Genomic DNA, 25,293 nt, shown 5'->3' with positions numbered 1-25,293 from the left:
TCTATTACCAATGGCAGTCAATGAGTTTTCCCATCTTCCTGAGTCATTTACAGGAAAAAGTTTCCGAAACAATCGCCGCTACAAAATATGTAAAACTGTCACAACACTAAATAAAACATCAAACAACTTCAGCACAAACCTTCATTTTAAGGGAAGGGGGATTATTGGTAGTTGTACTGTCACTAAAAACGACCTGAACTTTGGCTCATTGTTGACATTTGTTACACCAGGTTTTACAGATTAAATAGCCAGTAATAAAAATAAAAACGTGGTGAATGTAAACAGCAAACACATTTTACGGTCAGAAAATCGGGAATGGCGACTTGTTCAAGGCTTAATCCACCACAGTGCAACATGGATAACCACTATAGAACTATTTTAAAACACACACACACACAACTTTTATCTTTAAATACATTAATAAATAACACAAACACACCAAGTGTTCGGAGTTACATTCCAGCAGGTAGCGATGTTTCAAATGCAATACAGAGGTAAGGTCTACTACACTTGTCTGAAAAAAAACAGTGAACCAGCTGACACTAAATGAAGCCAGCATTCAGCTTTTGGCTGGTAACATTCTAGAAGATACTACAAAAGTAAAGCTGATGGGAAAAAAATACAGTAAAACTATTCCAAGGTACATAGACAGTAGTACAACACCAGCTAACAACAACAACACGATTAAGAGCTTTTTCTCCAGTGCCAACATTTGCTGTCATCAGAACAAACCTAAATAAAGTTCTGTGCAACATGCTTTGGAGTGCTGATATTCCGTCTCGTCATGTTACAACATGCTATCTAGGTTCTTCTCTGCATTCTCCTTTGCTGCTGGAGTCTCCTGAGGACTGTACAGATTGTGGTAATCGCGTAGGATGGTGACCACATCGTGGTGGCCGAAGTGAACCGCCTCGTCCATCGGTGTGTTGCCCCACCTGTGACACCATCCCCAAAAAGTGTTTTGCCATGATTAATGGAAATCCAATCAGTTATCAAATGAATTTGATTGTTGCTTAATTGTTTAGCGACATCGTTAACCTTTGAATTATCTGAGTTCTCTTTGTTATTTGTTTGTCAATAAACTTTTAGTTGCCATTGATGGCAATAGATGTAAAATACATTTGGCCAGTCAAAATGGATTGAAGGCCTATCCCTGTAAATGAGTTAATTGTAAATATTTAACGGTTATTAAATATTCACTTTTTTTTTTTTTTTTTGAAAGGAAAACAAAATATTCTCAATTTTTTAAAAATATATTTGTCAAAATCGGGTTCTGCATGAAAAAAATCGTATATATAAACTTATAAAGGTTATTATAAATCAAATTTAAAAACAAACAATAGTGTCATTTTTTTTTAGACATTTTATGTGTTTTTAATTTAAAAAAAAAACAATGTATCAATATGTAGAATACAAATATTCCCTGATTTCTTTGACAAACAGTAAATACCATTATCTATACGAACCGATAAGTGTTAGTAAAAATGGTTGTTGATTAGTTAACTATCAAAATAATCGTTTGTGGCAGCCTGACTGCCGAGTAAGACTGAACCAAAAGTTGGGCTTAGTTTGAATTACTTACTCGAATTCGTTGCCCTGTATAAATCGGTGTATCGTAGGTTAATTCCTAATTGGTTTAAGCATCTAAAATCGGAACACACATAACGACTCGTTATTTCATTTCCCGTTTCCAAAAAAGGAAAACTAATAACGACTCCATTTCATTTTGCGTTTCCAAATAAAAAATTTCAGTGTATCATTTGTTCATTCCATATGTGTTTTAGAATCCAAAGTCGGAAAACTGATAACGACTTCATTTCTCATTTTCATATCGAAAACATCGGAAAACAAATTATGGCCTATTTTTCACTTTTTTGAAATATAAATATGAGTGAATGGAATTTTCATGACATTTTTGTTGTATTCCTTTTTGGTTTGTCTCATTTTCAATGTGTTGTGACCCGGAATTTGAGTTTTTTTCTTTAACCGCATGGATCTGGAAACCTGTTCAGAGTGATCAAGCCTCTGTTCGTGAGAAAAACTTTAAGTAATTAATAATTGTAAAACATTGGCTATCAGGCTGCTGGATTCACCCATCAATGGAATCACTTGGTAGAGACCGACCAACCTTCCTGAGAAAAAAAAGTCATCAACTTTCAGGTCACAACACATAGAAAATGATACAAACCCAAACAAAGATCCATAAACAACAACATAGAACAAAAATACCATGATAATCCCATTCTTTCATATTCTTAATTTCAAGACAAAATCAAAACAGTAAAATAAGCCGTTGTTTTCCGATTTTGGAGACATGATGATACAACAAATGATTTTTATTTGGAAACGAGAAATGAAATAACGAGTCATCAGTTTTCCGATTTTGGATTTGAAAACGAGAAATGAAGTAAGTCGTTACCCGTTTTTCGATTTTTGATTCTAAAACCGATATAGAATGAACGTGCGACACGCAGATCTGTACATTTAGAATCACTGCTCTTGTAGTTACCTGTCTCTGGGGACCGGGTTCACCTTACAGGCCTCGAGCAAAAAGCGAACCACCTCAGCATGGCCTGAAGAACATGAAAACAAAGAAATGCAAACTCATCAGTGGGAAACTCTCCAACAAGCTCTCGGAGACTCACCTTCAGCGGCTGCCACATGCAGCGCTGTCCTGGAGTCGTAGTCCCGCTGCTCCATATCCATGGAGGACAAGGCAAACCTGGCGAAACAGAACAATTTGTGAAAGGGACGCAAGGTGGAAGACCCAAAAGCCACAAATGCAATTAAGCCGTCTTGTATTGAAAGTTTCTAAAATGATGTTGTACCTCCTCAGAGCTGACACGTCTCCTGTGTAAGCAGCAAACAACAGATTGATCACAGACTTCACCTGAAACAACCCAAGGAGGCAAATCAAAGAAGCACTCAGAACCTTGAGTGAAAGAATTGATTTTCCTGTAGGTGGCGCCTCAGAGACGAGGAGACAAGTCAGATGTGTCATCACTCACCCTCTGGTCTCCTCCCTCCCTACGAGGATCCAGTTTCTTGGCAAAGTGTCTCAGATTATCATAGTTGTGAAAGTTGAATAGAGAAACCAGGTCCTGCAACAACATTTATGAGGCATTTTATCTTGTGCAATGAGTACAACACATGCCCAAAAGACTAATGCCGCAAATTTACCGTGCAGAACTGGATGCCTCGCACACTGTTGCCCAGTTTATCGAGAGGAGGAGACCAACACATGACACCCATGACGTTTGGAACAACAAGCAAGATTCCGCCTGCGACGCCAGATTTTGCCGGGAGTCCCACCTAAAACCATTATTTCTGTTATGTCCTCGCAGCTCATGATAAAACAGTCTGACAACCCTGACCCCAGCGGGAGGCAGATACTTGCATGAAAGGCGAACTGTCCAGAGAAATCATACATTCCACAAGAGTGCATTAGGCTGAGGGTGTTGCGCACTGCTTCTGGGCTCAGCACACGCTCTCCTGTGATGGGACAGAAGCCACCGTTGGCAAGGGTTGCCGCCATGACACTGGCGCTCTCACAGGTCACCTCAATGGAGCACAACTGGAAGCAAAACCATCGTACTGTCAGTATGTCTGGAAATCAACTTTTGTGAGTTCAGCATTTCGTGCCTGGAAGTAGAAATCCAAGATGGACGTCATGTCTGTTCCCTCGGGAAAACACTGGAAGTAAAGAAACACAGGCCAGATCATTTTTTACCGAAATTGCCATTTTTTACCATTACCATTTGCACAAGAATTTCATTTAACCAAAAGTGATAGCCCTTCAGCTCAAGCTGACCTTCTTTTCCTTCAAGTAGTATCCGATGGCAAAGTTTCTGTCTCCAGATTCCCGCTCCGACTGGAACCTGAAAAACGGATAGCACGGATTACCTTTGTCCTAATCTCTGTTAAATATTGATTCCGCGCTGTTGAACTCACGTGGCGTTGCTGAAGCCGACGTACTCGTTTCCTGCCAGCTTGTTCATGAAGTTCATGACCTGCAGAGTTATCACTCAGTCAGGATATTTTCCACTAAGTAGTAGTAACACAGTCCCTGACAAAAGTCTTGTCGCTTATCCATTTTGTAGAAACAATTGCTAATAACCTGTCTTTTAATTATTCAATTGGTTTCATAAATGGCTCATATGATGATGATTTTGCCACCACCAAACTTCACTTTTTGTGGCATAAGGTGAATTTTTCAGATGAATCTTCCATTGAATTACACCACAGTCGCCGCAAATATTGCAGGAGACCTACTGGAGTCCGCATGGATCCGAGATTCACTCAGAAAACAGTGACGTTTGGTGGTGGCAAAATCATGGTCTGGGGTTACATCCGGTATGGGGGTGTGCTGTGCGAGAGATCTGCAGGGCGGAAAGCAACATAAATAGTCTGAAATATCAACAAATCTTAGCTGCCTCTTAAATTCCTAACCATAAAAAGGGACAAATTCTGCAGCAGGATGGTGCTCCATCGCATACTTCAATCTCTACCTCAAAGTTCCTCAAGGCAAAGAAGATCAAGATCCTACAGGAATGGCCAGCCCAGTCACCAGACATAAACAGGATGAAAGGGGAAGCATGGACGTCGAAACCCAAGAATGTTGATGAACTCTGGGAGGCATGCAAGACTGCTTTCTTTGATGTTCCTGATGACTTCATCAATAAATTGTATGAATCCTTGCCGAACCGCATAGATGCAGTCCTTCAAGCCCATGTAAGTCATACAAAATATTAAATTTGGATCTCACAGCACCACTACTTAATTCACTTATGTTATGTAACATATTTTTGTATTTGAAGTACATTTTTTGTTCAACTTTCACACTACATTCTGTAGGTGACAAAACTTTTGTCTTGCCAAAATTTGACCTTTATGTTTTCATTAAATTATCAATCTTTTTTCAGTGAAACAAATATATTTTTGTACATTCAACATCATTTGGGAGGGTCTTAGCTTTCATATGAGACATTTCTGAAACCAATTGAATCATTAAAAGTCAGGTTATTCGCAATTGTTTCTATAAAATGGATAAGCGACAAGACTTTTGTCAAGGACTGTAGCTGTAAGACGTATGTAGTGATACTCACGTAGTCAAACTTCTCAGCATTGCTGGCTCCTTGCTGTAACACATTTAGGATTTCTATCAATTTCTTCATCTTTATTTAAGAAAAACCACTACAATATTTTACTTTTATGTGCCTCACATTACAAGCCACCAGTAATTTTCAGACAGTACAGCAGGGGGCACTTTTGAGTGTGGAATTGTAGGTGACGATGTTTTGTGAGCGTGATTGCACGTGATGCGCATGATGTCAGGGTTACATTGCATTCCACCAAATCCCCTTTCAGCATGATTATAACCTTAATCTGCCTGAGTGCACTAATCTGAGGTTTCTGAAAATTTGCCAGACTAACTCAAATTCAACTTCAAGCAACATTGGGTTTATAAACAATAATTCTGGTTGCTTACCTTGATAAGAGAGGTGCACACGATGGCGCCGGCATTCACCATGGGGTTGTGTGGTTTGTCTGTGACACAAAATTTCAGATTAACTCAGAGATCATGCCTCTTCAAGAAAAGACATTAGATTTGTAGCTTCTATCTGGAAAAACTATTTTTACAACAACAGATGCTGCACTGTCCCTGTACTTAGGTGACATCGCAAAATTCTGAAAACTTTTCAAATCCAGAGACTTTGAAGTCAACATCCATGTTTATGTTTTTCTTTTATTAATACAATGATTGATTGACCAAATACTTAAAAGTCAAATTCTATTTACAAATGAATCTGTTAAAATGTCATGCAACTTAGTTTCATCCATTTATTATCTAATTATGTCTGCTTCTGACAAAAACATCTATTTTTGCTAAATTAATGATGCCTGAAAATAGCAAAAAATCCATTATCGGTTTTCGGTCAAAATGTTTGGAAGTAGAGGTGCAACAATTAATCGATTAATAGACAACTATTTTGATAACCAATTGATCGTTTAGGATCTTCTTCACTTCAAACTTGTCTAAATTATAACATACAGTGGGGAGAACAAGTATTTGATACACTCACAATGGGAAAACCCATTGGCAGTGTATCAAATACAAGTATTTGATACACTGCCAATGGGTTTTCCCATTGTGAGTGTATCAAATACTTGTTCTCCCCACTGTATATACAACCTTTCAGTTGTAAACATTATCAGATTTGCTCATTATATTTTTGTTAAGTCAAAGTAACACATGAAAAAAATCAGCTTTTACTTTGGAAAACAACAATTTATATTTTTGCCAATTTTCAGACATCTTCCTATCTAAACGAGCTTCTTAATGTGGCTGCAACAATTAATCGATTATATCGATTAAAATCGATTAGTATATTAGTTGCCAACGAATTTGATAATCGATTTTTGCCGGCAGCTATGAGAAGTCCCTTGTTTGTGTGTAATGTGAGGCTGTGCGCGTGTGTGCCATTGATTAGAGCAAGAGAGAGAGTTCACTGCTACACTAAGGTTGAGTTGCTGAATCAATAATATAGCGAAATGTCAAGTTTTAGATCGTCTTTTGTCTTGTTAGATCCTGTGTGCCTCCGTCAGAGGTGAGTATATGAAGCCAATTGCATTGCTTGTTTTCTTTGTTGATGGGACGTTACTACCTATCACGGAGCGCTGAGCTAGTTAGCGATTATGCTAATCAGCGTCCAAAGCGTCCATTTGTATTGTGTCTTGGAGAAACATTGGCGCTTGAGATATTGTTACATAATAAAGTTGAAAGTAAATGTCTTTTTGTGAAGAAACCACACATATACAGTGCTGGCAAAAAGTAGTGGCACCCCTGCAATTATGTCAGATACTGTAATGCTCAGTTTCTCCCATAAAATGATTGCAATTACAAATGCTTTAGTAGTAATATCTTCATTTATTTTGCTTGCATTAAAGAAAAAAACACACAAAAGAGAATGAAAAAAAATCATTATCATTTTACACAAAACTCCAGAAATGGGCCGGAGAAAAGTATTGGCACCCTTTGAAAAATCATGTGATGCTTCTGTAATTTGTGTAATGAACGGCACCTGTTACTTACCTGTGGCACATAACAGGTGGTGTCAATAACTAAATCCCACTTGCAGCCAGTTAAAATGGATTAAAGTTGACTCAACCTCTGTCCTTGTGTGTACCACATTGAGCATTGAGAAAAGAAAGAAGACCAAAGAACTGTCTGAGGACTTGAGAAGCAAATTTGCGGGGAAGCATGGGCAATCTCAAGGCTACAAGTCCATCTCCAAAGACCTCAATGTTCCTGTGTCTACTGTGTGCAATGTCATCAATAAGTGTAAAGCCCATGACACTGTGGCTATCTTCCCTAGATGTGGACGGAAAAGAAAAATTTACGAGAGATTTCAACGAAAGATTGTGCGGATAGTGGATAAAGAACCTCGACTAACATCCAAAGAAGTTCAAGCTGTCCTGCAGTCCGAGGGTACAACAGTGTCAACCTGTACTATCTGTCTGCGTCTGAATGAAAAGGACCTCTATGATAGGTGTTGAGTTAATTATCGAGGGTTGATTGAATATTTGCTTGATTGATTGAATATTTGCTTGTGCTCATACATACCTAATACATACATAATACATATTGCCATATTTTTTCTTATTGATATAACCAGTAAATGATTATTGCTTGCTATACTAGGTTGTAGTATAATGTTTAAGTGTTACAAAGAGTAAAGAGGGTCGGGATGACAACTGCCTTGCTTCATGGCCGCAACATTGCGTAACTAGACCTTCTAGGACATCTTCAGCATCTTACGTCTAGACTTTCGAGGACAATTTTCCATTCGAGGACATCTTCCATGGCCGCAGCGTTGCATAACTCAGGCATGAAAATGGGTCAGGGGTTAAAAAGGTGAGAAAGGTGTGGAGGAAATATGTTCCGGCGTTCTGCCAAAATGTCCTCTGTCAGCGAAACGTCCTACATGTGGCGAATTTGACCATTTTAATTTTTCACATAAGGCTTAATATTCAAGCGGGGGTTTAATTAGTTGAAGGAGTTGATTTCAACCACCATTGACTCGCACTAGCTTAGTTTCAGGGGTCCGGAGTGGCTAACAAATAACTGGCAAACTGCACAGAATTTGTTCAAATCAACTCCAACGACTAATTAAACCCCGGCTAACTCAAAGATTAAGCCTAATGTAAAAATTCTGAACTTCCCCTTTAAAATAAAGACCATTGAATATGGCCATTAAAATGTTGTCTATAAAAGTTTTAGAGCAATAAAATAAACAACAAAAATGAATGAAATGAACAAGAATCCTTCAAACTATTTCATAATGAGTCCAAATTATTTTTCGAACAGATCATGTGACTACAGCACCTTAGAGACAGCCGTTTGCATTGCTTAGCCAAAACTACAGCTGAGGAGGCAAGATGGATATTTAGAATTTCTTTAAACCTAAGCTTTCAAAACTTTCAACAACAACTGAGCTTGAACCGAGGATTGAGCACGAGCAGTATCAAAAAGTCCTGGCTTTCGTGTTACCTGTTGTGCTGTAATTCCAAGTGGTGCTTGAATTGGATGCTTATAGCGGTCGACAGTCTTTTTGAGCCAGCGCAAAGTTCGCAGCGCACGGAGATATTTTTGTCATCTTTACTGGACAAAAATGTGACTTAATGGCTGTGTTTCCAGTGTGCAAATGCAGCCGTTTGTAGTATATCTCCTGCCTATTTCATTGCATCCTGGAGGGGAAGCAAGGCTGTGTTGTTTTGGCCGCAAACTCCCAGCGCTCACGGCTCACGCATCATGGTAATATACGTGACCCTTTTTTTCCCATCCTTGATTAGAAAATGTGACATGTGATGTCACTCCCATGACTACAGTATTCTTCATTCTACATACATTATGGGGCAATAACAAAATAGTAATGCACAGGCATCAAGGAAAGTAATTTTACTCAGATTACTGATTTAGAAAAATGAACGCGTTAGATTGTTCTTTACTGAAAGAAAGTAATCAGATTACAGTTACGCATTACTCACATAACGCGTTACTGACAACACTGCTTTTATATTACCGTTAAATACACAAGCTTGACGCTACCTTAACGGGAGCTATTTTTTCACTGGACGCTCTGGCAGTGTTCAACGCAAGCTGCGACAAACGGCAGTAACTTTGTCATACCGCAAAATATGAAAACAATTAAAACCATTACTCACCAAATTCAATATGCTGGCGAATGCATTCATCTAAAAAAAAAAATTGGGAGTGAGACCTCACCTCGTCCAGCGAACGTGAATTTGTTCTTAGGACAAGATCATCTGTCGCAATTAGCGATCTTTGACGCTCTTTTTCTCCTCCCCACATACAAACTTGATTCTCTCTCAGCGGCTGTGATTAACCTCAATGAAGTTGCTCTCCTAACTAAGCCTTGCCTATCATTCGTCTTTGTAAGTTTTTAGTAACTTTGTGTATTGAATTTGAAAGGAAAATGTGTGTTTTGTTTTTGGCGAACTTTTTCATGAAGCTAAACTGTTGAAGCGACTCACACGTGGAAAAATACGATTGTACAACGTTTTAAAGGTATTCATTTGGTATATTTCAGTTACCACGATTTGAGAGATCAATAAATTGAAGAATTTACGCCTTGCGTTTGGAGTGTTTCTTTTTGGGTTTGCTGGAATAGCGTCACTGACACTCGCACCATCAAACAGAGGAAGGGGTAAGTGCTGCCGCGCCAAGCCACTTCTGGCTGCATTTTCGACACATGAAAAATAACGAATACGTACTACTGTATGACGGAAAATTTTAGTGGATTTGTAAATGCCACGTTTTCATGGCATGGTAAACCGTGAAGGTAACCGGCACATGCCTACACCCGAGCCCCCCCACCCCCCTTAAAAGTTTTCTCCTCGGATCTACACGATTCACGTAGGTCATCTTTTTTTACTTCAAAACGGCGAATTTCGCCGAAAGGTGAGAGATTTTCATGCCTGATAACTGAAGTGTCTGGGTCATTCTGACCACTTTACCTGTGCCCTTGCTTACACACGTGTATTTAGTTAGTTCCACCTACATGCTCACACATAGCCAGTCAAAATCAAATGGGTGTCTCCAGCTTGCTTTCCCCCTCCCTTTAGGGTGGCACCCTTCTGTGTTAGGACAAACCCCTAATAAAAAGAGCAAGGAGGTTTTTTCCTTAGATCAATTTTGGTGTCTATACAGCATAATCTAGCATTTCTCTGTCTAGTCCCTCTTTGCTCTCCTTGGCCAAGAAAACTGAGTGTCTTCTCTCCTTATTTTGGGGTAATTTTACAAATGTCTACCTAAGGGTCTATTTTTGAACTTGACAATAGGATACCCAGGAATACCCTACTTCTGACCCAGAAAGAAAAAAGCCAGGCTAGAGTTTGCCAAAACTTACCTGAGAAAGCCAAAAACGTTTTGGATAAATGTTCTCCAGTCAGATTAGACAAAAGTAGTGCTTTTTGGGAAAAGCCATCAACATAGAGCTTACAGGGAAAAAAACGAGGCCTTTAAAGAAAAGAACACGATCCCCACAGTCAAACATGGCAGAGGTTCCCTGATGTTTTGGGGTTGCTTTGCTACCTCTGGCACTGGACTGCTTGACCGTGTGCATGGCATTATGAAGTCTGAAGACTACCAACAAATTTTGCTGCACAATGTAAGCCCAGTGTGAGAAAGCTTGGTCTCCCTCAGAGGTCATGGGGTCTTCCAGCAGGACAATGACCCAAAACACACTTCAAAAAGCACTAGAAAATGGTTTGAGAGAAAGCACTGGACACTTCTAAAGTGGCCAGCAATGAGTCCAGAACTGAATCTCATCGAACACCTGTGGAGAGATCTGAAAATGGCAGTCTGGAGAAGGCACCCTTCAAATTTCAGAGACCTGGATTAGTTGGCCAAAGACGAACGGTCTAAAATTCCAGCAAAGCATTGTAAGAATCTCATTGATGGATACCGGAAGCGGTTGTTCGCAGTTACTTTGTCTAAAGGTTGTGCTACCAAGTATTAGGCTGATAATACTAGGCAATACTTTTGTCCGGCCCACTTTTGGAATTTTGTGTAAAATGATAATAGATTTTAAAAAAAATTCTCTTTAGTGTTTTTTCATTGCAAGCAAAATAAATTAAGGTATTACTACCTAAGCAGTTGTAATTGCAATCATTTTCTGGGATAAATTGAGCATTATCTGACAGAATTGCCGGGGTGCCAGTACTTTTGGCCACTACTGTACTGGAAACCGATTCATATAACAACTTTGAACCTCAACACAAACTCCCATTCAAACTGTAAATTGTCATACAAGAGAGTGTGCTTTGAAATTTGATCTTGTCTTCATTGTTACTTACAAGATGCCTAAAACAACTTCAAGTTAAACTGAAGGTAATTGAAAAAAGTGACATTTATCCAGTTAATCGTTTAATTAATTGGCTGATTAATCAATTATAAAAATAATCGTTAGTGGCAGCCCTATTTGACGAATGAACGTGTTTACACCGAATAATGTGAAGAAGAACCTTAGTACTCTGGTGATGATGTAATCAAAACACGGTGAGAAGCAACACGCTGGCTGACACCGTCTTGCTAACAGGTTAGGGTGTCCGCTGTTTGGGAGTATTTTGAGGTATCAAAGAAATTGTTGTGCCGAATTGTCTCGAGGGGGTACAACACCAAAGAATTGTTTCACTTCAGGTTTGATCTGCCACTTGTCCAATAAACACGCAGAACAATATGGCAAGTATAAGAATCTCGAATACTGCAAATGTAAAAAAAAAAAAAAAGTAGTGTGTGTGTATATATATGTATATATGGTGGAAAACATAGACAAGGCTGAAAAAACAGTTTCTGCTCTTGGACCCCTCTTTAAAATAAACTGCTGTATTTCAAGGCAAAAGAACTGTTGTGTTTGATAGAACAATATGTCTATATGCTGCCATAGCAGTATAATGGCGCATTAAGCCCCCAAACTTTTTAATTTGTCCATTTTACCCTGGAGACCCCCGTTTACAGACAATGCACGCCCGCTTTTGTTTCAACCCAGCCGTAAAAAGAAGGTGAGTAATAATATTTATCATTCGAAATGTCTATCATTTTTAGGTTAGAATCATTAATTGATGTCTCGTATTTAGCTAAAAAAAACAAAAAAAAAAACAAAGACTTTAAATAATTACTCACTCGCATATTTTAAACTTTTCAACAAATTACGTCACAATGAAAAACATAGTGCCTGTAAATAGGTCACGGATATCTACCTCATAACTATCCCGTAATTGTATATATATATATTTTTTTTTGTTAATGTCGCATTTCCCCGATATGTTGGATGATAAATAATCCATCCAAACAAAGAAAAATTGAAAAAAAAAACATTTAAAGTGTAAATATTTGAAAAAGAAAATCTCGACCACTCCTTGATGTCTGCTTTTTCTACATTGCAACCCTTGTTATATTACCGGATTTTACGCATAAAATACCCAAAAAGTCCGGCTGTGGCCATTAACAGCTGTGTCTTGACACTCGGTGAGTCATGCTACATTGAGTTTTTGGATCGAAACAAGGTAAGTACGCGATAATATCTCACTAAAATCACGGTGTCTTTATTTATGCTCTCTCATGCTCTCACCTCAAGTTAGTTGTTTCGTTTTTTTTTTTTTGTTTTTTTTTTTTTAATGCCCTCCTGTGCAAAATTGTCCTTCCATCAGAAAATTGAAATTTTAAGCTTTCCAATGATTGAAAATTGGCCAAATTGGGGGTCTCAGAGCAGAACTTATATACTGTACCGCCATTATATATATTATAAATATTAATGACTAAAATATGAGGAAGACTACCAAGTATTTTCGTCCAAAAGACTACGACAACAATTAAAACAGCTGCCAAAAACAACAAATTGATTTATGGAATATTTATGTAGTACATTGTATTTTTCCCCCCTCTGTTTTAGTTTGGGACTAATCTTACAAAAAACATTCGACCAATCCATCCATTTTCTACAGTGCTGATGCTCATTGGGTTTGCGGTTAAATGGGGAACCTATCCAGCGAACTTTTGGCAAAAGGAGGTCTACACCTTGAATTGGCCACCTGCCTTTCGCAGGACTCATATGGACAAAAATTTAGAATCACAATGACACTGAGGAAAATTTAGAGTCTTCAATAAAGCTAAAAAAAACAAACAAAAAAACACATTCAAAACAACTGCAAGGCCGTGCACTCGTTCCACGTGCTGCCCGTTCTCATCAATAATTCATCCCGCCTTCACAACAACTCAGTGCAAGAAGGCTCCACTTTCAGATGGCCACTGCAGTACATCCAGAGGCGTGCCAATGTTTTTTTTTTCTTACCATCCTCATTCAAGAAGAGCTTGTTGAAGCGCAGGCCACTGGGCTCTTTGCCGATAAATCGGTGCACATACTCAGTGCCGTGGTCGTGAACAGCGATGGCGTATTTCAGCGGCTTAACACAAGACTGCAGACAGAAGGGCACCTTGGTGTCACCTATCGTGTGCCTGGAACAAATACGCACATGTACGTTATGGTGGTACGCAGCCATGAACTTTGAAAGGTAGTCTCCCCCATTACAAATTAAAGCTATACCTCTGACCGTCCACAGTGCAGAGGGAGACGGCCCACAAGTCTGGGCTGAAGCGAGCCAGTTGGGGAATGTAGTCAGCCACCTGCAGAAACACTTCTTTACAACACTATCAAATGACCGGTTTTAGGTAGAAAGGTTTTTGAATAGTCAGTCACCTGCCCTCCGGACATGTTCTTTGCATTCTCGTAGAGCTCGTCCATGTGGCGGCAAAAAGGTTGGAAGTCCGGGATAACAAATTTCTTTCGAAAAGCTTGAGTGAGCAGCACAATGTTGCTCTGCACACATCTGCACACAACAGAAAGCATGCTGTATTAAATAGGGCATACAGTAGCATGTTTCGACTGGGGATGTCCCTATCACATATGTTAGCATTCTCGTTTGAGTCAACTGATTTTGAGGATCTACCGATACCTCAAACATGTATTCAAGTGAAAAAAAAAAACATTCCAAATGTCTTTTTTTTTTTTTCCTCTCCAATTTGAAGAACGCTACCCTAACACTATATCCATATTAGGGTTATGAGTACAGTGGTTTCAACGAAGCAGGGAAAAAATTACGAATCCCTCTTTTTTGTGAAAACTACTTGTGTAGCACAAATAAACTTATTTAAAAATAAAGTTTGCGTCATGTAGAATAGGTAGCATTTTTATTTAATGGTGTTAACTAAACATTGTAATTTGCTGCCAGCCCTCACAGTTTAAACCAGACGTGACCAAAGTGTGGCCCGGGGGCCAAATGCAGGCCGTGGTCAAATTTCATCCGGCCCCCAGCCTCTGTCTTCGGATCAATAACGTGTGGCCCGCACACAGACTTAATAAATTGGTCAGCAGTACTGCTACCAGCATATGAAGTAGCTTACACACTAAATGCTGCTCCTCATTTACCCACTAAAAGGCAGCAACACTCTCAGCAACATTACCCCGTGTGACCCTTGACTTCAAATTTTCTAAAATGGCGACAATCCACAACAAAAAAGTTGACTGCGACGGCCGACGCTTCAAGGATAGGTGTAAATTTGACTATTTCTTCACTAAAATACGCAACAACTGTGTCTGCCTCATTTGCAAAGAGACAGTAGCTGGTTTTAAAGAGTTCAATGTGAGGCGATATTACCAAACAAGACATGCTGACATGTACGACAAGATTACGGGGAAGATACGCAGCGAGAAATTGGCGCAACTTGAAGCTAGTTTAATTTCACAGCAGCAGTATTTAGCAAAAGCCCGAGAGTCGAAAGAGAACGCCACAAAGGCTAGTTGCGAGATTGTTGAAATGATCAATTAAATAAAAATAATGAAGCAAATGTGACACACAGAATGGCATGCTAAAATTTGTTTATATTGTTCTACGTAAAGGATGTCAGCCAACGTCGGCCCCCCACATTTTTACCACACCAAATCTGGCCCCCTTTGCAAAAAGTTTGGACACCCCTGGTTTAAACTGTCAAATAACCTTGAATATTTCCACTGCTCTGAGTTGTTTCAGCCAATAAAAACAAAACAAGGCAGTGATGTGGAAGTTTCTCGGGGATTTGTCTCTTTGCTATCTCTCTGGCATCACTTGCTGTAATCCCGCTAGCGTGGGATCCCTGTGGGGAAAACACGCTACACTCCACCGGCTGCTCACGTGCCGAGCTCTATAAATAAGCCCCGGAAAACGAGGCAGTGGATCAGGGCCATGAGCCATCATACTTCTCCTGGCTCGACGAGCCAACATCGTCTGTCGGACATCATCGTCACATTTTTGTGCACATCTTGCTCGAGAACAACATCACTATAAAATCAAGACAAAAAACTCAGTTGTGGCAATTTAAAGACATACTTCTTGAAGAGATGTCTATCCAGGGCTCCGTCTGAGGTTGTTTTCATTGTCACCTTCAGCATTTCCATACATTCTTTTAGCCGGGGGTCTCCTGTTCGAAGCCCCGTGGCTTTGAGAGCCTAAGGGATAGTATGGTTGGGGGAAAAAAAGAGGGAAATCAACAAATAGAAATTTTCTTGGTTAAGAACTCGGGGTGTGAAGGGTAGGAAGAATAATCGTAGACTTTCATGTAGGTTTTTTTTTTTTTTTTGCTTAAAAGTATCATAATTGAGTAAATATACAAAGACTTTGTCATAAGCAGATGGCCATGCAAATAAAATAATGAAAAACTATGCCATTCCAATTTATGTATTTTAACTATATTCAGTGCTATTTACATTGATAGACATCCAATCAGGCTCCAAAGCCAAATGTGGCTCTTTTCATCTTTCTGCTTTGAATTTAAATTTAGTTTGTCTCCATAAAATCGTAATTTAATTCTGTCAATGGAGGCCAATGAGTTAAGTAAAACTTGATCATGTTATAAATACTGTATTGAACAATTGATTATTGAATAGAAGAACAAAAACATGAATATCAAGGTATATTACTATAGTTTTTGGACTATAAGGTGCACCTGACTATATGCCCCACCCACCATATGTCACAAGAAAATGGCATTTCTTCATAGCATCATTTGCACTGGACAATAAATCGCAGGTGTCCACATTGTATTATGGGATATTTCCCCTAAAAGACATTCAGCTGTAAGCATGTAAAAATCCATAAATTAGCCACACTGGATTATAAACCGCAAGGTTCAAAGTAAGGGAGCTACAGTACAGTAGTTGCTTATAGTCCAAAAATTACAGTATGGTACTCTAACGCAAATGCTCCCATCCAAAAATACACACAGTGTCCTACTCAAATCAGGAAAAAAATAATAGCATCCTCCAGTTGTCGTCTTTCTAATCAACTGCACTTGTATGAAATCTTGTTTTAGTCTGCATTGTACAAGTAGAAGTGTATTGCCTGCAACTATACTGTATGTTTGTAGAGTCCGGTGGAAATGTTTGAATTTCATAAGTGTTTACAAATCAATTCTAATTTTCCGTCCTCACGCGAGTCCCGTATTTTTACAAATTAGTGACCAACCTAAATCGATGAAAACACTGCGCTACTCGCTTTGTACAGGCTCTACAAATATGTTTTTCTATTTATGGCGAAAAACACAGACAAGGCTGAAAATGCAATTTCTGCTCTTGAACCCCTTTTTAAAATAAACTGCCGTATTTTAAGCTAAAAGAACTGTTGTTTTTGGTAGAACAATATGTCTATATGCTGCCATAGACTCTTTTTAACTTGTCAGTTTTACCCTGGAGACCCCCGTTTACATACACTGCGCAACTGCTTTTGATTCAACCCAGCCATAAAAAGTAATTATATTTATCATTCGAAATGTTTATCATTTTTAGCTTAGAACCATTAATTCATGTCTGATATATAGTTCTTCAAAAAAAATAAAAATAAAAAAAAAACTACTTTAAAAAATTATTCACTCACATATTTTAAACTTTTAAACAAAATACGTGACAATGAAAAAAGTAGTGTCTGTAAATAGGTCACGGATATGTACCACATAATTATAACTTTAATTATAACAATTTTGAAATTTGGCCAAATTGGGGGTCTCAGAGCGTTTTCCGCCATATATATATAACTATTGTAATATGTGATTTCCTCAAGAGCCACCATTCAATTTTGTATATATAACTATTTTAATATGCAATTTCCCTGTTAAGAGCCAGCATTCAATTTGTTCCTGGTTTGTTCATATTCATTTGCTTTATTTTTGGAAAGGTTCCAATTTTGAAACTTCCTGGAATTTTGCAAGCCTTTTAAGGACTCACTGTGGTGAATTTGTGTGCTGGGATCTTCTCTTGGCCTTCAGCTATAGTGTAGAAGAGGAGATCCTCCAGGCTAGGCAGAATGCCTGCCTTCCTTCTCCTGCATGAGCAACACACAAGGACAGACAGAAAGACGAGTGAGATGAGACCCGTTGCAGACAAATGAGAACCTCCCAAACTCACTGTGATGTAATGTATCACATGTTGAGTTATTTCATGTGCACCAATGTGTTACATTGCTAGACTACCAGCCAGGGAATGTCAGTGACTCTCATTGTGTTACCATTTTCCGATCAATTGCAAGCACAGTTTGCATCAGTGCAGCAGTAACAGTTGGGACATGATGGTTGAAGGTCAAATCAAAGCAATGCAAAATAATGACTGGAATGGTCAAGGGGAAATGTTCCCACAGAAAATAACCTGGCTGGTAGATGCAGCATCAAAAAAAGAGAGTTAGTCAGGTCAGGAGAGCGCGGGGACACTCAGCTACAATTCAAATCAACATCTGATTAGATTTGCACAAAGCTGTCTGCTCACAGGCTGCTGCAGGGCATTATGGGAGACAGGCCAGCGTGCTGGGAGAAACAAACCTGGTGAAACTTTGGACACTGAAACATTTTCCCTCTGGAGTAATGATGAGGATAAAGAAGGAATACAGACAATGCATGTTGAAGGAGTGAATGGTTAGGGTGGATGAGGCAAAGAAGTCAAGCAGCTGCTGGGAGGATATGAGTTTATTTGAGAGAAATGATGAGGGCGATGATGGGGCTACTTCTACTGATGGAAAACACACTGAAAGTCAAATTAAAGTAGAAACATACTTACAAAGCAAAGCGGGCAGATCAACATAAGGAAGAGAATGTGCAGAGGAAATATTAATGAATTTGTGACAATGAAAAGTACAACAGGTCAAATTTACAGAACTTTAAGTCGAGGACAGTACATAGCAAACAATTGAGCCCACTACTATTTTTGTGGGATTGAAGTATCTTTTTTCACAGCAGGCATTAAAAATGGAAGAAAACTCCAGATCCGATACCGTAAAAAAAGTTTTTTTTAACAAAAAGTTCCAAACATGTTACAGTACAGTACTGTTTACAGTAGGGCTGCAGCTATCAATTATTTTAGGAGTCGATTAATCGATGAACTAGTTAGTTCAAATAATCGAGTAATCGGATAAGGAACATGAAAAATTAAAATACCTGAGTTGAATTCAAACGGTATAAAAAGAAAAATAAATGAGGCTCTATAGTACAATTGGCTAACTTTCATAGCAAAAGTCCACTAGCTTTAATGCTATAAAATGCAAAAATATTTTTTTACAATGCTCTGAACAAATGGTTCAGACACATATTCCCACAAACAACGGCTAAATATACTTATAAATTAAATTACGAATGCATTAAAAAAACATTAGCTCAAACACATACTTTGCTTATATTGGTCTTAACAGGGAGCAGCTGGATTCACCCATGTGAAATGAGGCAGACCAGAGGGCAGTGTATCCAACCAAATCAATAAAACTAAATGCAAACACTTTCAAAATAAACCATTACACTTTAATTAAACGGATACTCGAAGCAACAAAATTTACTCCGAATCTTTTTTTCTAATCGAATACTCCAGTTACTCAATTAAACGTTGCAGCACTAATTTACAGTACTTCCTCTTCCGCCTTTTCCGGGACTGATGCGAAGTACGGCTGGGCGATATGGCCTTAAGTACGTATTATGGTAAATTGAGCAGATTCACCTCGATAACGAATCGATAAATGACGATTAATTCGCCCAAGCGGACTGTTATATAATTGAAAATCTGAATCAATGTACGAAATACAAATTAACCATTTCTCGTTGATTTATTTACCAGCTTTGAATTTAACAAACAATTGTACATGCAGTCTAAACATTGAGTGCATAAAAATTTATTGTCGACAATAAGAATTCAAGTATGAACATTTATAACAGCTTGTATGACTTGAACAATGTACAACATTATAAAAATCAATATTACGACTGCGCAAACATGTCATTGTAACACAAATGCCTTACAGCTTAAACAGTACACTTTAAACAACTTATTGTTAATGGCTGCTGTGACATAATTACTCAACACAAGTGTTTACTTCAAGGTTTTAGGTTTTTTTTTTTTTTTAATCTGAGCATTTTATGTAATACATGCTCGCACACAAGCACCCCCCCCCCCCACACACACAGACACACACACACATTAAAGCTATATTGCTCTTATGCCAATGAAACATTTAAGATTTTATGATGGCAGTAATGACACAGTATAAAGCAAGCACATACAGAAAAATAGCTGTGGACATTAAACGGTCACTGTTGGATTATAATTCATGCTGAATGCTTTACCATCATATAAGATATCGAAGAAATTACACACACACAGAAACATAATAACGTGACATACTAATTGCTAGATGCAGTCCTTGCACAATCCACTCATTAAATTCAGCTGTTTTGACAAGGTTAGACTCCATCAGACTCCATCACGTTCATCTGCAGCTGCTGTTAGCCGCTAGCGTTAGCCTGTGGACTGGCTACCAGTAGAAAGCACTGAAAGCACACGCTGCTAAAATCGTGAGAGCCAGGGAGGAAAGCGGGTAGAAGCCCATCTGGACGCCGACAAGAGTCTACCTAATGTCGGGTGAAAGTTTGGCGAAGATCCCTTAAGCCCGTCTCCATCAATCACGTTTGCTTGTAACGTTAGCCGCTAGCATTAGCCACTAGCGTTAGCCTACCAGGATTCTGTTTGTTTAGTTCCTGATAACCATGTGACGTCACACGTAAGCACACTGACTGCTTTCTGAAAGGGGAATGAACATAGCCGAACACAGAGTCAAAGCGGGATGAAAAGACTATATTTTTTTGTTTTATTAAATTACCGAATTACCAACAGTCAAAATTACGTCGGTCATCGTGAAGAATTTCGGTAACGGTAAATTTCCTGTATACCACCCCGCTCTTTTGCGAAGTATAAAACGTATATATTTTTTGTTTCTTTTGGCAATACCAGTGTTTTTCTGGCTTATTATGTTACTTTTTAGCACTTAAAAAAAGATAGTATGTTTTCTAATTAGAAACATGATCCTTTTCACCAGATTCCAATACTCTGAAAAATGGCCTGATTTGCGATCACGTGATCGGATCGGGAGCAACCCTACTGTTTATATACCCCCTATGAAATGCACTCCGGGGCTGTCCAGTTTTGCCTACCTACCTACCCACAGAGCCTGTGTTCCCCCTGAGTCTTTGGGGTGGAAACTCCAAACCAAGTAGCCGTATTTTGTATCCCAGACTATGTACTTGTGTATGGTGTGTCCATGTTGTTGTTGTTTTTTTTTTAATTCTGTTTTTTTTTTTTGTCAGTGAGTGTGTGCACTGACGGCTGCCTCCATGTCAATCTTTGGATAGCATTAATATTCTTTTTTTTTTGTCTGTTCGTGTACATGCTATTGTATGTTGCTTTGTTATGATAAAACCATTAAAAAGATTCAACTAAAAACCCTAGTGTCAAGCTATTTTTTAGTTACCAAATATCAAACTGAAATGGTGCAGTTAATGTAGCCTTGCATCTAAAAGTATACAAAAACATGACCAGTTATTGTGAAAAGCTGCACAAATATAACATGAGCTTCACCAAAACACTGATTTTACTTCCAGCAAAAAAAAATTTTTATGACCTTAATGAGGCTAGAGTTTATTTTAAGGGTGGAACATCTGCAACACCTAGAGCAGTCGGACTTATTAGCACTTGCCTTTGTTTCACAGCTCAGTTGCTCTAAATTCAAGTGATGGACATTGAATTGATATTTGTTATTGCGCTCACGATGAACGGAAAAAGACAGCCGCTTGGCAGCAACCTAAAAAACAACCTAGGAGTGACTCGTATGCTGCTAAAAGTCATTAACAGCAACCAAAAATTCTGGGCAGTGTGACAGCTACCATTTTTCGCTACAGTAAGTGTGTAAAAACTATGGCGGTGAGAAAAGTCAACAACCATTGTAATCGCAGACAGAGATGATGCAGGTCATTGTGTAAGCTGCAAGGATGCCAATGAGACGGTTGATAGCGGTTGATAACTTCATAGGTACAGTGCAACATTGACTTACAAGTTTTTTGTTTACACAACAAAACTCATAACTGAATTTTTAACCATTTTTGCCAATTTTCTTTTCTTTTCTTTTTTTTTTTTCTAACACCTTACCCCTTGGCTGTGCACCCAGTCCAGCAATGTGGCCACACAGCACACACTAGGACTGAATGATATTGGGGGGAAAAAAACCTACTTTGAGACTTATTTGGGGTTTGCTATATATTGCAATATTAAAACTAGAAGAATCTTCACCAAATGACTTGAATAGCTTTGTTTGGGTTGACTCACCATGACCACATTGTACTCAAATAATACAGTTTAGTCCAGGCTAAGGGGATTCATCTGTGAATTATGAAAATTAAAATTAAAATTAATAACTCGTATATGATCTCATATTTTTAGTGATTTTGAGGCCATTTCCTGACCAATTGCTTTACAAAAAAAGAAATCTTTCTTTCTGTGTCGAAGATACTCCATCCTCCAAGTTTGACGACGGTGCGATTCATATTCTGTTTAATGCCAGTAGGTTTAGTCTCAACATTATGGTATAACAGCATAACCGGCATGTACACTTTTTGCTGGGGACGGGACATTAGTAAGGCCAAAAAAGATTGGGTGAAGGGTCAGAAAGATTGGGTCAGGGCTACATTTCTCACGAATATGAAACTAATTAATTGATAGGCTAAATGATCAATACAAAATACATCTGTATTAACTTATACTAACATTCATGTGTATTTGTCAGGTGATCCACCATTCGAGTCAAACCTTTGTTTTCAAAAGCAACTACAGAAACATTGCAGAATAAATGTCTGGATTTTATTACCAAATTATTTATTTATTATATTATTGATTAAATTGCAGTAATTGAACATAAATTATAGTAACATACTTACATATATACTTTTTATCTCGACTATGATTAATGGATGAATATCTGAAAAAATGTCTGCATGGGCAGCAAATAAAAATACATACATTTTAAATAAATGCAAGTCAAAGACTTCATAATGATATTGACGGGTCACATCCGTCATACACTGCGCCTCGCCTTCTAGTAGTGGGCCTGCCCACATCAAGAGGAGTAATTCTCAAACACACACAGGCAGCGATCTAACGCCGGATTTAGGTTGAAAAAGTATGAAAGCTGTACCGCATACAAATAGGAAGGATTCTCTCAGGAGCGAATTGTTGGAGGATTCAAAGTAATTATTATATTTTTCGTACTATGCATGCATTTTGAAACGTTGTGAAAAAAATCAATGGGAGAAATTAGCCGCTACGGCATTGGCATCATAGTTCGCAATATTTACGTAAAATAAATGCTAACTGCACGTTTTTTGTTTTTTTGTTGTTGCTTTTAACCAAGAATCGAGACTGTTATACGCCCATATTTATACAGAATTCATGGATTTAAGCATTTATTCACAAGCATTTTCAACGGAAAAAGCTCTTTGTTTTCATAAGGCGGCCAGAGCAAATTTGACATATTTACGTAAAATAAATGCTAACTGCCCGGTTCTGTGCTCTTTTAACAAAGAATCGAGACTGTTTTACGTCCATATGTATAAACAATTGAGGGATTTATGATTTTATTCACAAGAATTTTCAACGTAAAGAGCTCTTTGTGTTTCCACTCGGTTAGCTTTGACGGCGATAGGCCCCCTATTAATCTGCTCCGCGCCCCGTGAACCCGTCAATATCATTATGAAGTGTATGTGCATGTCATCAGCCAATCAAATGTGCATTTGAGGGGTAAAAAATGGACCGGCACATTCAGCAAGTGAAAAGAAGTCAATTTAAGCATTTGGGAAGACAAAATTACCAATATAACCGAACTCATTCCTATATGGAAAAAAGGTTGCTTAACAGTTGTTGGGGAAATTTTGAACATCCTGAAAAGTTGCTAGTGCAGTGGTTCTTAACCTTGCTAAAGGTACCGGACCCCACGAGGTTCACAGGTGCATTCACCGAACCCTTCGGAATTTCAAAATAAAGCCTTTTTTTTTTTTTTTTTTTTTTTTTTTTACAAATTCAAAACCTAGCAAGCTAACATCTTAGTGAATCCCTCTCCAAATTTCTCCCAGGTTTTAAATGTACTCCAAATAATTTTGCCTTTTGCAGTTGATTTTCATTTTGGAAAATGAAATGAAACTAATTTAATTTCAAACTGTTCCTTATTTTTTTTCTTGTCTACATTCAGATTTTATTGTCGCATCCTTGCATCGCATACTATTTTCATGGTGTAAAGTGACGCAATTTTTTAAAATGATCTAAACCAGTGGTGTCCAAACTATTGCGCATAGGGCCGCAGTGGGTGCTGGATTTCATTCCTACAAACCAAGATGACATCTTTTCACCAATCTGGTGTCTCACAAGTGTAATCAGTTGATGGCAGTCAGGTCCTGTTTGTTTTAGCACAAACTTCATTGGTTTAACTGTCTGTGCTTGATTGGTAGGAACAAAAACCAGGACCCACAGCGGCCCTTGCGGACAGGTTTGGACACCCATGATCTACACCACAGGTGTCAAACCGATTCAGGAAAGGGCCAAGTGGGTGCTGGATTTTGTTCCAACTAATACAACGCAGAGCGTTTAACCAATGAACTTCCTGCTGAAACAAACAGCACCTGACAAAGTTTAACTGATTACACATGTAAAAGATCTAATTGGTGAAAAGATGTCCTCTTCATTGGTTGGAAAGCAAACCTGCACCCACTTGGCCCTTTCTGGAATCGGTTTGACACCTGTGATCTACACAGTTCAAGCTGTCTGTAGGTCTGTTATACTTCCTCATACTGAGTACCAGTCTACCTTCCACTGAGCAAACCGATCTCTCCCCCCATTAGATATAGAGCAAGCAGTTAAAAGAAATGGAATAGAGCCTGTAAATTGAGGGAAAACCAGTCCAAAACCTGGTCTAAAATGCCACTTTGCCTAGATTTAGTCAGTGTACAATATTCGGCATTGTATTTCTTATCAGTCACCGAACCCCTGAGGATTACTCACCGAACCCCTAGGGATCGATCGAACCCCAGTTATGAACCACTGTGCTAGTGTTATGTCCCTACCGTCCCTATGCAGACCTACGCCCTTGAAAGCCAGTTAGACAGATTCTGGTGAGTTACAGTACAGTATAATGATTATCTACTGGTTTTATTCTAATCACTAAAGATGGTTTGATAAGAAACAAGTGTTTTGAGTTATACAATGTGGTAAGAGATTTAATTTTGTATCTCAAGGCACCAAGATACAAGTTACCTGAAAGTGCACAAGCAGTACAGTCTCAAGGCACAGTAGCCAACAACTGGCACTCTACCATCTTAAAATAAATGTATGTCTGCGTAATCATAAATGTATGAGACAGGCTCAATTATATTAAATTGTGCTTTCTGCTAAAATCAAGTTGAGGAAGGCTGGCTAGCATCCGCCACGCATCGCTTGACTCACTTCTCTGTTGAAGATTCTTTGGTGGCCTCATTGTGTCCATCTGCTTTGGAACAAAAACGTCTGGCGTCGCGGTGCTGGATGGCTCCCCGCCTGGTTAGCTCCGCTCCTGTGACCGGAGAGCAGCTGATGTAGCCGGCTGAAGGTGGCGCGTGGACTCCGCCTGCCAAATGTCGCTTCAGCTGCCTCTGTAATATCTCCTTGAGCAATGCTGTTGGCCGTAAGTGGAACATTTCAATCTCGTCGATAAAGGGCGCCCCAGAAGAAGAGCGAGTCTAGCAGGTTAATGAATGTTCCAGAGGTGGGAAGCGCGTTTCTTGTTGGAATAATACGGAGGATAAATGGAGTAACTGCGGAGCGAAGCGGGAACGGGCTCCCGGTGAATGAACAGCAACTG

At 38.8% G+C, this 25,293-nt stretch overlaps 1 protein-coding gene across 4 annotated transcripts; it reads right to left on the bottom strand.

The window, feature by feature from the left end:
* Positions 1–170: 170 nt before the first annotated feature.
* On the bottom strand, positions 171–25,293 carry LOC130930625 (glutaminase kidney isoform, mitochondrial-like). 4 transcript variants are annotated; one of them, XM_057858617.1, is made up of 19 exons: positions 24,900–25,028; positions 17,868–18,150; positions 17,334–17,430; positions 15,445–15,563; positions 13,779–13,908; positions 13,626–13,705; positions 13,374–13,537; positions 5,489–5,547; positions 5,106–5,138; positions 3,952–4,010; positions 3,812–3,878; positions 3,643–3,693; positions 3,398–3,574; positions 3,181–3,312; positions 3,009–3,101; positions 2,829–2,890; positions 2,646–2,722; positions 2,510–2,573; positions 171–935 (listed from the first exon to the last, which is right to left on the bottom strand). In XM_057858617.1, exons 2-19 carry the CDS (start codon positions 17,945–17,947, stop codon positions 788–790), a joined length of 1,692 nt encoding a protein of 563 aa, XP_057714600.1. In that variant the 5' UTR covers positions 17,948–18,150; positions 24,900–25,028; the 3' UTR covers positions 171–787. The 4 variants fall into 4 exon arrangements, with proteins under 4 accessions (XP_057714600.1, XP_057714582.1, XP_057714593.1 ...); XM_057858599.1 differs by lacking the exon at positions 17,868–18,150 and having other exon boundaries at positions 24,900–25,293; XM_057858610.1 differs by lacking the exon at positions 17,868–18,150 and having other exon boundaries at positions 17,334–17,424; positions 24,900–25,293.

This window comes from Corythoichthys intestinalis, chromosome 2, assembly GCF_030265065.1.
Source record: "Corythoichthys intestinalis isolate RoL2023-P3 chromosome 2, ASM3026506v1, whole genome shotgun sequence".
NCBI lineage: Eukaryota > Metazoa > Chordata > Actinopteri > Syngnathiformes > Syngnathidae > Corythoichthys > Corythoichthys intestinalis.
Note: the sequence above shows the minus strand (reverse complement) of the source record. Positions and strands in the feature narration are given on the sequence as shown.

What these genes read in the sequence shown, in the direction of transcription:
- LOC130930625 (XM_057858599.1), bottom strand. Translation starts at nt 25,129, where the DNA reads ATGTTCCACTTACGGCCAACAGCATTGCTCAAGGAGATATTACAGAGG. An exon ending in GTCGGCTTCAGCAACGCCAC is followed by an intron (nt 3,879 to 3,951) that starts GTGAGTTCAACA and finishes TCCGTTTTTCAG; the next exon opens with GTTCCAGTCGGAGCGGGAAT. An exon ending in TCTTGGATTTCTACTTCCAG is followed by an intron (nt 3,575 to 3,642) that starts GCACGAAATGCT and finishes TTTTGCTTCCAG; the next exon opens with TTGTGCTCCATTGAGGTGAC.